The following is a 13398-nucleotide window of genomic DNA, read 5'->3' on the forward strand; positions in this document are numbered from 1 at the left end:
GTAGTTCAACCGCACACAAACTCCACCCAGGGAGCGCAGAGGAGTTCTGCAAATGGCACTGCGGACTGACCGTTTACCCAGTTCGGAAATACCGACGGAGGCTATTATACCGCTTGAAGCATCTTTTTAAACGTGTGAACAGCTGTACTTTTCGCCCATAAACCTCCGTCGGCGAAGGTCACACCGAGGAGCAGTGAGGGCTGTCAGATGGGAGAGGAGGAGAGACCCAGACTCTTGTGGCCTTTGTCAGTATAAACCGGCCCTTTCCTTCGGAGAGCCCTTTCCATCTGGGCTCAGCTGCAGCTGGGGGAGTCTGTCAGGGCGCTGCTTCGGGATCTGGGGTGGCGGCGTCATGGACACGGCCCCTCGGAATTGGAGTCGGTTGGGAGTGATCTAGCCCCATGCTCTCGGTGGTCACCCCGGCTGATAAATTAATTATCAAATACAAACTCTGTCATTTAGGGAATGAGAAAGGGAATGGTCGCCATTTCAGGGAGAACACCGAAGCGTGAAGACATAACCGAGTAGCCAGCTGGCTGCACTGGTCACGCGCAGTAGGACCGCCAGGGCCGCCTGCGTCTCACGGGGCCTCCCCCTCCCCATTGTAATGCTGTCGATGGGCTTGTCATCTGGATGGAGAAAGGTAGTAATCTAATAAGAAAGGAGCTGTTCCTGGCTCTCGGGGGGCCCACAGGCTGCGTCCTGGGAACAGTGAAAGGTGAGGTTCAGAGTGTCCCCACGTCCCTCACGGATGGTCCTGGCTTCTGAGTGTCCCCATGTCCCTCTCGGACGGTCCTGGCTTCTGAGTGTCCCCACGTCCCTCTCGGACGGTCCTGGCTTCTGAGTGTCCCCACGTCCCTCTCGGACGGTCCTGGCTTCTGAGTGTCCCCATGTCCCTCTCGGACGGTCCTGGCTTCTGAGTGTCCCCACGTCCCTCTCGGACGGTCCTGGCTTCTGAGTGTCCCCATGTCCCTCTCGGACGGTCCTGGCTTCTGAGTGTCCCCACGTCCCTCTTGGATGGTCCTGGCTTCTGAGTGTCCCCACGTCCCTCTCGGACGGTCCTGGCTTCTGAGTGTCCCCACGTCCCTCTTGGATGGTCCTGGCTTCTGAGTGTCCCCACGTCCCTCTCGGACGGTCCTGGCTTCTGAGTGTCCCCACGTCCCTCTCGGACGGTCCTGGCTTCTGAGTGTCCCCATGTCCCTCTCGGACGGTCCTGGCTTCTGAGTGTCCCCACGTCCCTCTCGGACGGTCCTGGCTTCTGAGTGTCCCCATGTCCCTCTCGGACGGTCCTGGCTTCTGAGTGTCCCCACGTCCCTCTTGGATGGTCCTGGCTTCTGAGTGTCCCCACGTCCCTCTCGGACGGTCCTGGCTTCTGAGTGTCCCCACGTCCCTCTTGGATGGTCCTGGCTTCTGAGTGTCCCCACGTCCCTCTCGGACGGTCCTGGCTTCTGAGTGTCCCCACGTCCCTCTCGGACAGTCCTGGCTTCTGAGTGTCCCCATGTCCCACAGGAAGGTCCGGGCTCCAGAACCATGTCATGCCAGTGCCTGTGTTGAATGGACTTCATTTCACTTGTAATCTTTTGACGATGCAACAGATAATCCGATATTTTTGTACAAAATCTATTTCTAGGTTCCCATCTAGCTCTTGGCCACACTGACCTAACCAATGCAATTGTTCTGAATGGCCTTTAAAGGGCCATCAACGTTTAATTACAGAGCAATTACACCAGAGCCTCCCCAGTGCTCCGCGCAGCTTCAAAAAGAAGTGACCCACACAGGTGGGAAGGGCCACTGTGAAAGCTAACTTACCTGCCCAGGAGCGAGGCCGCGGGGGGGTAGGGTGGGGAGGGTGCGGGGCTGGGGGGACCGGCCGGCCGAGGAGAAACGGTGCATCTCCAAGGCGACCAGCAGCGAGTTCAGCATGCTTCCAGACAAGTTCATTTTTGAAAAGGGAGTATTTCCTTAATTGTACAATGTTCGGGAGACTACCACATCCCTGGAAGAAGTAAGTATAAACATTCTTACAAATCACATTTAGAAAAATATTGGGCTTTTAAAAATTGATTTCAGAGAGGAAGGGACAGGGAGAGAGAGAGAAACATCAATGATGACAGTCATGGATTGGCTGCCTCCTGCACGCCCCACACTGGGGATCCAGCATGTGCCTTGACCGGGATGTCTCACCTCCTGGTTTATAGCTCAACGCTCAACCACTGAGCCATGCCTGCCGGGCAAATATTGGGCTTTTTAAAGTGAGACACACTGAGTATTCCTCTGGGCTTAGGATGGTCATCATTGGTCAATTAGTGCCTACTGAATGCTTGGGGGTGGGCTCTGCCCTGAGCACAGGAGTCACATCCTCAGAACAACCCTCCTGGGCGGTCACTATCATTCTCATATTACCCACAGGGAAACTGAGGCACAGCCGTATTTGTGGAGTCGTGTTTGTTTAAGATCAATCATCTGATGATGGGAGTCAGGATCCAAACCCTGGCATCATGGTGCCACATCCGTGATCAGAACCGCTGGGTGTGCTGCCCACACCGCAGTGAGGACCCCACGGGCGGGTGTGCCCCAGGCTGGGACTCAGGGACGGGGCGTGGGGCCCGCTCCTGTCCTCGCAGGCAGAGCTGTGTAACCCAGGACTCCCGTGTCCTGAGGCCTGTGCCTCCTCACAGGCTTTCAGCAGCCCCGAGGCACGCTGAGCGGCCTGTGCTCACTGAGCACCGTGGACGGAGGTGCCCGGCCGGTCCCTGTGGGCTCTCGCTGCCCCCTTCCCTGCCGTGTGGAAACCCAAGGTCGTGCGTCCGAGCCCCTTTCTGGGGAAATGTTTCTTTCCTCAGGTTGTTCAAGGGATGCGTGCCTTAGTTGATTCTACAGCAGTGGTGGCGGAACCCTCTGGATAAAGGTATGGATGTTAGCGACTTCAGATTTCGGGGCCAGAGGTCCCTTTGGGGACCCAGCTGCCGACAGAGGCGGGTACCACAGAGGCAGGTGCGGCCGGGCCCACAGCACTCACTGTGGGCATTGACATTCGGATTGGACATGACCCTGTCACAAAGCCTTGTGTGCCTGTGCCTGTTTTTCAATCATTTAAAAAAGAAAACAGAACAGAACTATCTCATTCAGCACAGCACAGAGCGCCTGGCGGGCCAGCTTTGGCCCGGGGTCCCAGCCTGCCACTGCCCGCCCCACAGCCGCTGCAGTCCCAGCTGCAGGCACTCTAAGCAGCTGCATCAACGGAGCCACTTTAAAATGAGCGGAGCTGCCACGTGTGCCTTACGCCTCTAACCTCTGGATGTTACACCAGGTGACATAACCTCTGCACCAGGTGACATAACTGGCCCAAAGCAACCTGCGTCCCAGAGAACTTTGTGAAGGTGATAAGAAAGTAGACGTGATGACTACAGGACTGATGACTGTGGACCCCGACAAAGACGACACCCCGAGGAAGAAGGGGCCCTGGTGGCTAACGGGGCTCAAATACAGCAGCCGAGCCTCGCAGCCACTTCTGCACAGGGGCCTTGCATGCGACCTGCCCTTCAGGGAGCAGCCAGCCCTGGCCCTGCATCTGAGCGGGCCCTTAGAAAGTACTTCCTGGCGTCCGATTTCAACCAATAGGACTGAGGCTCTCCCCATCCAATCAGAGCTGAGCAACTCTGACCAACCAGTGTGGCTCTATTCTGACCAATCAGGACAGTGCCTTTTGGACCAATCACACTTTGAGGATTTGAGTCCTCATTTGCATGAGAACGAACCAATCAGGGGCCGGGGTGGGGGGTTCTGTCCAGAGAAGTCGCTTCCCCTCTGGCTCTGGGAGCCCCTTTCCCTGTCCGCCCAGCACGGACCAGCGGCCCCCTGGCTGAGCCAGGACTCTCAGGGAGCAGAGCAGAGCTGCTGAGCCAGAGGGCCGGCCCAGGGCTGCCTCGAGTCACTGTTCTCACAGCCCCGCTGTGTCACCATTGGGCTGTTCTCCCTGAAGGAGGTTTCCTTCCCCACCGCATCCCCAAGTGGGGATTCCTGTTGGCACTGACTTGGTACCAATGACCACGGGTTGACATGATGACCAGGCTGAACATGGCCACCGAATGACTACCGCCTTAGACTGAGCCCCACGCGTTAGCTTCTCTGCACCGACACTGATGTAACTGTGCCCCTTCCCTTTCTCAACCACCCCTCACCTTCGTCGCCATGGGAACACTGTTTAGGCTTCTGCCTGAATCAGAGCTTACCCAATAGCTATTCCCCTCGGATGTCAAATACACGCTTGCTGCCTCTCACTTTGGCCTTTTCTTTTCAGGGGAACACATATCCTCTCGCAACGCGTTGCAAACACACACTCGCGTGTTGCCTGACAATGGCTGAGCCAGAGCTGCACGTGTGTGTGGGAAGGCTGCCAGGTGGAAGGGGAGCTGCTGAGCTCCGGGCACCATGGTCTGAGCCACCGCTCCAGTGACTCCTCCCACCAGCCATCATCCTGCAACAATGCTTCTACAGATGTTCCAAACGGATTTTTAGAGAGAGAGGGAGAGAGAGAAGCATCGATATGAGAGGGAAATATCGATTGGCTGCCTCCTGCACGCCCCCCACTGGGGATCAAGCCTGCAACCCGGGCATGTGCCCTGACTGGGAATTGAACCAGGAACATTTAGGTGCATGTGATGAAGCTCAACCCACTGAGCCACACCAGTCAGGGCTAAAACACTGCTTTTAGAGGCTAATTATAATGCATAGCCAGGAATGCAATGGAGAAAATGCCATTGTTCTTCACAGATGCAAGACGAACCCTTCCATGAAATAGGAGAGGGGAGCTTTCTGACAATGGCCTGCTTTTCCAAATACATTTGATATCACATCATGGCCCAATACACACACACACACACACACACACACACACACACACATACACACACTACACACAGGCCTGAAACAAAAGAACACAAAGCAACGTGTACCCTTAACACATGAGACGCACTCTGATGTTTCCTGCTCTGTGTCTGCTGGATTCCACCCAGCACACTGATGTTGCGGTCCATGGAGAGACAGAGCGTCCCGGCCCAGCAGACACGCAGCAGGTGCACTCACCAGTGCGAACTCCTTGTTGAGGGCCATCTGCTCCACCAGCGAGGACTCGTTGTGGAAGAGGTGGGGCTGCATGTGGCTCCACATGTGGGGGAACCACCAGAACTCGTCCACCGACCTGAGCAGCAGGTCGTCGCCCGCGTCCTCCTCTTCGGTCCCTGGAAAACACCAGGTTAAAAAGGCGTCGGTGAAATTTCCATTGGCTTAAAGGTCATTTTTGTCAGATTTTAGTTATTCTTCTAACGACAAACACATAAATCCAAGTTTATGCTGTCCTAATAAAAAATAATAAAATTCATATTCTACATTACATCACAGGCCTCAAGGTTTGGGTTAGCATGAGGTGGGGTAAGTTTAGTGGCCCCTGGGACAGTACATGGTCCACAGTTCTCCTGTCTGTTAAGGTTCTGGGATAGTCCATGGTCCACAGTTCTCCTGTCTGTTAAGGTTCTGGGACTGTCCATCGCCCATAGTTCTCCTGCCTGTCACCCGTCCTGGGACAGTCCATTGCCCACAGTTCGCCTGTCTGTCACCCATCCTGGGACAGTCCATCGCCCACAGTTTGCCTGTCTGTCACCCATCCTGGGACAGTCCATTGCCCACAGTTCTCCTGTCTGTCACCCATCCTGGGACAGTCCATCGCCCACAGTTTGCCTGTCTGTCACCCATCCTGGGACAGTCCATCGCCCACAGTTCGCCTGTCTGTCACCCATCCTGGGACAGTCCATCGCCCACAGTTTGCCTGTCTGTCACCCATCCTGGGACAGTCCATCTCCCACAGTTCTCCTGTCTGTCACTGTCCTGGGACTGTCCATCGCCCACAGTTCGCCTGTCTGTCACCCATCCTGGGACAGTCCATCGCCCACAGTTTGCCTGTCTGTCACTGTCCTGGGACTGTCCATCGCCCACAGTTCTCCTGTCTGTCACCCTTCCTGGGACAGTCCATCTCCCACAGTTCTCCTGTCTTTCCCTGTCCTGGGACAGTCCATCTCCCACAGTTCTCCTGTCTGTCACTGTCCTGGGACTGTCCATCGCCCACAGTTCTCCTGTCTTTCCCTGTCCTGGGACTGTCCATCTCCCACAGTTCTCCTGTCTGTCACCCTTCCTGGGACAGTCCATCTCCCACAGTTCTCCTGTCTTTCCCTGTCCTGGGACAGTCCATCGCCCACAGTTCGCTTGTCTGTCACTGTCCTGGGACTGTCCATCGCCCACAGTTCTCCTGTCTTTCCCTGTCCTGGGACTGTCCATCGCCCACAGTTCTCCTGTCTGTCACCCTTCCTGGGATAGTCCATCGCCCACAGTTCTCCTGTCTGTCCCTGTCCTGGGACAGTCCATCGCCCACAGTTCTCCTGTCTTTCCCTGTCCTGGGACTGTCCATCGCCCACAGTTCTCCTGTCTGTCACCCTTCCTGGGATAGTCCATCGCCCACAGTTCTCCTGTCTGTCCCTGTCCTGGGACAGTCCATCGCCCACAGTTCTCCTGTCTTTCCCTGTCCTGGGACTGTCCATCGCCCACAGTTCTCCTGTCTGTCACCCTTCCTGGGATAGTCCATCGTCCACAGTTCTCCTGTCTGTCCCTGTCCTGGGACAGTCCATCGCCTACAGTTCTCCTGTCTGTCACTGTCCTGGGACAGACCATCGCCCATAGTTTTCCTGTCTGTCCCTGTCCTGGGACAGTCCATTGTCCACAGTTTTTCTGTCTGTTGGTCTACGCAGACACTTTACCATATAAAATCCTATAAATTTTATGTAGAGATTGTGTTAGTTTATAAACTCTGCCCAGGAGGTTGAGAGGCATGGGCGGAGCCTCTGTTTCACCTGGTGGAGCAACTTCCAGTCAGCTCTCTCTTCATCCGAGGCCACAATTCAGAGGCCCGTGTGGCAAGCTCCTGCCAGAGATCTCAGGGCCCGTGGTGCTGAGGGACTGCCTTGGGGAGCAGAATCTCAACTGAATGAAACCACTGGATTTGCCTTCGCTGCCAGCAGGCTGCTGTGCACACCATTTGTGCCCAGGTACACGGGTGAACACACGAGTCCACACAGCTCGTATTCAACCCCGTGTCAGACCAGTGGTGTCTGACCCCACCAAGCCTTGCCCTTCTCACCCGGCCCCGATTCAAGCCTACGTCGTCATCAGTGAGAAAGAGGTCACTTTGTTCTCAGGATAGAGTCAGTTCCTGTTACTTTCTTAGACTCCCAGGAAATAAAAGGTGTTTCCATTCAGAAGTAAACTATTGAAACATTCACTTCTTTTTACCACTTTTGGAGGATCTGTGTTCTAACAGTACACTCCTACAATTCTTCAAGTCTGCCAAAATAAGAGTCATTTTAGAAAAATCTGGGGTGCAGTTAATTCCCACAAGGCACCACTGCAACATTAAAAGAAGATGTAAAATCCCAGTGTCCGCACTGTCCCTCTCATTATGCATGAATATTGTAATTCCCAAATATTAACAAGATGTTTCTAACTCTTTTTACATGGAACCTGACAAGGTTTCATACAGTTGGGTGTAGAAAACACTAACTTTAATATTATACTAAATAGCCCTAGCTGATTTGGCTCAGTGGATAGAGCGTCGGCCTGCGGACTGAAGGGTCCCAGGTTCGATTCCGGTCAAGGGCACATACCTTTGTTGCAGGCTCATCCCTGTCCCTGGCCCTGGCCCTGGTTGGGGTGCATGCAGGAGGCAACCAATTGATGTGTTTCTTCACATCGATATTTCTGTCTTTCCCTCTCTCTTTTACTCTCTCTAAAAATCAATGGAAAAATATCCTCAGGTAGGGATTAAAAAAATAAATTAAAATATATTATACTAAATAACAAAAATAAGTTTTGTGATAAGATTAATTAAAAGCATAGAGACATCAATTATTCACTGTTTCCTTTGGATAATGTTTGATGGACATACAAAAATACTTTAAAAAGTAATGCTGATAAACCCTCTCCAAGCACGCCCCACCTGCCACGCTCAGTTCTGGGTGAGGACAGTGTCTCTCTCCCATTCTGGAGATGCAGACACGGAGGCACGGAGAGGTTAAGTAATCTGCCCGTGTTCAGACAGCCTGTGAACGTCAGCGCCCAAATGGGAGCAAAAGCTGTCTGCTCCCCATAACTGGTCCTGGAGCCAATACTTTACACAGAAAAGCAAACACAGAGGAGAAGGAATTAACTCTTACTTTTACTTTCACGCTTGAAAGTTAATCCTATCTAATAAAGAGAGAACATGCTAATTGACCATCACTCCATCACAAAGATGGCTGCACCCACAGTTGAGGCTAAGTTCCCTTAAGGAGCCTTAACGAGCAATCAGCAGGGACCTGAGGCTACCACCTCCCCCGTCCCCATGGGGCTTGACAGGGGACCTCAGGCCACGCCCCCCACCTGGCAGGGCTTGACGGGGGACCTCAAGGTGTGCTTCCCGTCCTGGTGCTGAGCTAGGGGACCTCAGGCTGCTCCCCCGCCCCAGCGCCAGGCCAGGGGACCTCAGGCCCCACCCCCTACCTGGTGGGGCTTGACAGGGGACTTTAGGCCACGCCTCCCACCCCAGCACCAGGCCAGGGGACCTCAGACCGCATCCACTGCCTGGTGGGGCTTGACAGGGGACCTCAAGGTGCACCCCCAGTGCTGGGTCAGGGGAACTCAGGCCAAGCCTCTGCCCAGTGGGGCTTGATGCGGGACCTGAGGCTGCGCCCCCCTGCTGGCGGGGCTTGACGGGGGACCTGAGGCTGCGCCCTGCCCCCTGCCTGGCGGGGCTTGACAGAGGATCTCAGGCCGTGTCCCCCCTGTCCTGGCGCCGGGCCAGGGGACCTGAGGCTATGCCCCCTTCCCAGTGGGGCTTCACAAGGGTGGGACTGGCTGGGTCTGGATCTATCCCAATGTGGGGGCCAGCTGGGTCTGGGTCTCATGCGATTTTGAGGCACATGTGGGTGGGCAGGGACTTGACTCTGGGTCCCATGGTGCACCCCCAACTCTGACAGGAGGAAGGTTTTCATATACATTTTACTAATTTTCTTTCATCTCTGACACTTCTATTATAGAGAAAGGGCAAATAGCAATATTAAATTATTTCCTCTAATTAATCCCCTTTTAATGTGCACAAATTTCATGCACCAGGCCACTAGTAGTTTCATATAAGGGGTATTTTTATTTTTTTGGTCAAATGAACTCTAATAGAAAAGACCAATATAATCCAATTTGCACATTTTCATGAAGTCATTACCGAGTCATAGCGGATGGATTAAGTAGGAAGAGCAGCAACTATCACCCCAGAAGTGGTGTCATACGGAAAACCTGCAGCCCCCCTTCCCACTGCGGGGTCTCCCCTTCTCCACCCAGCGCCACCGAGCCATTCCAATCCAGCTTTAAACATTTCCAGACCAAACTTTCTTCCGAACCCCCTGCTTTTTCCTTCCCCCTTTTAATCAGTGGTGTGTCCTCCCTGCTTCAACAGGGCTCCGTGAGTGACTGGCGTTTAGGGAGGGCCTAGTGACGCGCCGTGTCGCGGGAGATTGTTTTCAGCACGTGAAGGACAGGGGACCGAACGGGAAAGGATGCAGGGGACATGCAATGAGAGAAGCGGACTAAGAAACGCGGACTGCCCTCCTTACACCGGGAAGATGCGATTAAATGTCTTCCAAGCAGCGGGCTCCTCACTCAGCACCAGGCACCGGGAAATCACACGGCCCGGGGAGGACAGAGACAGCCCTGTGACAGGGCCACCGCCCTGGCACACAGCACGGCCCAGCCACAGCTCCACGCGGGGAAAGGCGGGATGGGGTGCCCTGCGCTGCGACAGCGCCCACACGGCCCTCCCTCCGGGGAATGAATATGAAGTCCGTATGGCTCAATGGCACCTGGAGATACGTTGGGGATGCACTTCGCAGAGCGGCAGATCAATTAACGTGTCATGTTGATGGGGAGGAAATTAACCGTCAGGACACACGCATGTGTATCTGTCGCTTTCGCCCCAGCATGGTGGGGCAGGGCTTCTTCCATGTTGTTGTTGACCTCAGCATGCAGAGTTGATGAGGTCTGCTCAGGGGATATCATTAAAATGTGTCCTCTGTCTCTTCCTGACGAACTGTCCCTGTGTGTGATATTAACCACGTGCCGTTGGCTCCCCAGTGGGCGCGTGCTGCTGCGGACACGTCCAGGTTATAAAGGAGAAACGAGGAGCCAGAGCCTCTATCAGCGTTAACTCCTGGGCCATCGGGGGCTTAACGGGCCTGAACAGGAAAAGTAAATAAAAGCAGGGACTCTTACCCAGATATATTTCAGCCCAAAGAGCGGCTTCACCTACACTCTCTGGCTCCTTAAGACAGAATAGCATGGCTGTGTGTGCGCTGCAAATACTCCCCCGTTTTCCTGCCCACGAGCGGAGGCAGCTGCAGACCCGTGTGCTTTCCGCCTGCGCAGCCCGCGCTCCGTGGGCGGGAACCGGCTCCTGCGGGCTCTGGAGAAGAGTTAGGGAGCCAGGTCTGTTTTCCCAGCGGGGAGCCGGGTCCTTTGCCTGCGCAGACATATGACGCCCCACTTTCTCCTTGCAAAATGCCCCTTGAACATGTGCAATCTTCGGCTTTATCAGCTGGTCTAAATACCCATTTCCTCCCATTCCTGGACACAGATTTACATGTTTCAAAGCAGGAGGGAAAGAGCGTTAAAGAAAAGCCAGTAAGACGTCGTCACCTCCGTACCCCAATAAATCATGGGGGCTCTCTGGAGACACATGTAAAGCCGCTTGGGGTAAAGGAGCTGCAGTTATGACACTTAGCGATGCCTTTGCCTGGGATATTTTAATGCGTCAGCAAGCGGCAGGCGTCTCGGGTGACCCCTGGAGACACGCTGTGCGGAGTCCGGGAAGATGGGCTCCCCTCACCCCGGGGGCAGAAAACAGCGGACAGCAGGGGTTCCCCCAAGACAGGCTCGGACACACCACCAGGGCTGCCTCTGTCCCTGTGTGAGACGGTCACTTTCATGCACCCGGCTTTCTCTATGCGATGCTACACGTGTTAATGCTGATGCTCAGACTATAAGCAGGACTTCCGGAGGTGACGTGAGGAGCATCTGTCACCTCCTGAGAGCCCGGGGCCGAGAGGTGCGCGCCCAGGACCGCGGTGGCTGCATGGAGGTGGAGAGCGGCTCGCCTGGTGTCAGGGTCTGCGGGCACCTTGGGCCGAATGAGTGATGAGATCGCCTCGGACATTTTCTCAGTCACTAGATAGAGACAAGTCCTGTGTTTGTTGCTAAGAAACAGGAAGATAACTTTTGTTTGAGCTGCAATTGAGTGTTTTCTTGGCCTGTGCTCCCCCCACTCCCCATCCTTTAAAAGGCACAACCAGTGAGTTTAAAGCTTTAGCTCTTACTTTACAACCTGAAGGAGCGGGAGGGAACGAGGAAGGGTGCTGCTCAGACCCACCAAGTGGCGATCACTCTCTCCCTAAGGAGCGCTCCCCAAGGGAAGGACATTTACAAACTGTCTAAACTGTCTGTGACCTCGACCATCTGACCGTTTAAAAACAGTGTCCGCTGTGATTACCCTTACCGCCCCCACCTCCCCGTCACTGTGCCTCTGCCTCTGCTGCCCCGCACGCCAGACGCAGCCACACCAGTGGAGAGGGCGCCCTCCTGCTGCCAGAAAGCCCCTCTGGCTCTCTGGCCCTGGCTGGGAACAGACCTTTGCCAGAAGCAGCACAGGGCTGCTGGACTGGCTGCCCCACTGTGGCTCCCCGTCTCCCCGGAATCGGTCTCCATAGTCCGCAAACGTGCTTCTGACTCACTGACAATCGCTCTCCCAAGTCTGAGCAGCTGCCTGAGCAGCCACAGCCCCTCTTACCTGTGTGGTAAAACTTCCCTGAAAATCCAAGGTTGAAGGTAAAATTGGCAACCTGAGTGCGCAGTAAATTTTGAGTCTCTAGTAAGGCCTGAAATAAACAAGAAATTAACATGATTTTAGAAAAGTAAGTGTGAAGCTCGGGGATGCCTCTTTTTCAAATGTGTCGGCACAAGGGAAACAAAACACGCACGTTGGGGTTTCCGAAGGGTACGGCCACGTGGGGTCCCTGTTTCAGGCACAAGAACCCGGCTGTCGCTATGCTTACGGATGGTCCCCAAACTCAGAAGCAGTTCAGGCAATTCTCGCACGCACAGCGCTGACGTCTGTGTTCACTTCGGTGTGATATTTCGTCAATTCTGGATTATTATACTTGTTTTCTGGGGAAAATTTTACAGAATTCCTCGATAAAGACAAGTCCTGTATTGGTTGCTAAGGAATCGGTAGAGAACTTTTGTTTGAGTTGCAATTTGGTGTTTTATTTAAGCATCATTTTTAAGGCATAATTATTGAGTTTAAAGCTTTATATTTTACTTTACAAACTAAAGAGCAACATCAATTACACAGGATGTTGACGGCCAATCTTGAGAGAGGACCAGAAGGGGACCGGTAGGAAACAGGTGGCCAATTTCAGAAACAAAAATCTAGTAAATATGGCAAAAACTTCCCAAACTTCTCAATTTGTAGTTAATCCATGTTAACTTCTTGACGGCAGACAGGATAAGAGCTCACGGATACGAATCTTACAGTGAGAGCCAGTGCTGTAAGTGGCTGCCAGCCCTCCGGGGGCCGCAGGGCAGCGCGGCTCAGACTCCCCGCTCCGTAGGCTTGTGAGTGTGCAGTATGGATTCAGATGCTGTTACTGCGTCGTTATAGGTCTTTAAGGAGGTTCTGATGGAAATGAGACACCCATTTCAATCTCGGGCTATAGATGGATCCCTGGTAGCTGCTGTCCTGGGCCCAAGGGGGTGGGAAGTGGGGGGAGGGGGGAGGGGAGAGGTGAGAGGGTGGAGTGAGTGAGCGCCTGAGGCATCTGCATTTTCTGTGGAGCCTCAAGGTGGTGGCTGAGGATTTGCTTCAAAATTTGTGAACCGAGCCCAGCAGGCATGACTCACTGAGTGTCCACCCATGAATCAGGAGGTCACGGTTCGATTCCCTGTCAGGTCACATGCCCGGGTTGCGGGCTCGAGCCCCAGTAGGGGTATGCAGGAGGCAGCCGATCGATCAATGATTCTCTCTCATCATTGCTGTTTCTCTCTCTCTCTCTCTCCCTTCCTCTCTGAAATCAATAACAATATAAAAATATTTTTAAAAATTTGTGAACCTAACTATTTATTTTCCCAGAATCAAGATGGATCTCCGGCAAATTAGTTTGATTAAGGAAAAAAAGAAAGGAAATGTGCCCAAATCATTAACAGGTCATGAGCTATATAGTCAATGATTGTCCAAGTTCACAGTTATCCTGGGTGTGATCCCGACCAATTCTG

General features: G+C 53.8%; 1 protein-coding gene across 2 annotated transcripts in view; it reads right to left on the minus strand.

The window, feature by feature from the left end:
* The window catches only part of LOC307098956 (bifunctional heparan sulfate N-deacetylase/N-sulfotransferase 4), a 198701-nt gene that overhangs the window by 93154 nt on the left and 92149 nt on the right, over positions 1-13398 (minus strand). For both annotated transcript variants that reach the window (XR_013813490.1, XM_079770117.1), the window contains 2 exons: positions 11915-12002; positions 5086-5240 (listed from right to left, as the gene is read on the minus strand). Coding sequence is in view for 1 of the 2 variants with exons in the window: in XM_079770117.1 (XP_079626243.1) it covers positions 5086-5240; positions 11915-12002 (243 nt within the window). In the remaining variant the exon portion in view is untranslated. The remainder of the gene's footprint in view (positions 1-5085; positions 5241-11914; positions 12003-13398) is intronic.

This window comes from Cnephaeus nilssonii, assembly GCF_951640355.1.
Source record: "Cnephaeus nilssonii genome assembly, chromosome: 5".
Lineage (NCBI taxonomy): Eukaryota > Metazoa > Chordata > Mammalia > Chiroptera > Vespertilionidae > Cnephaeus > Cnephaeus nilssonii.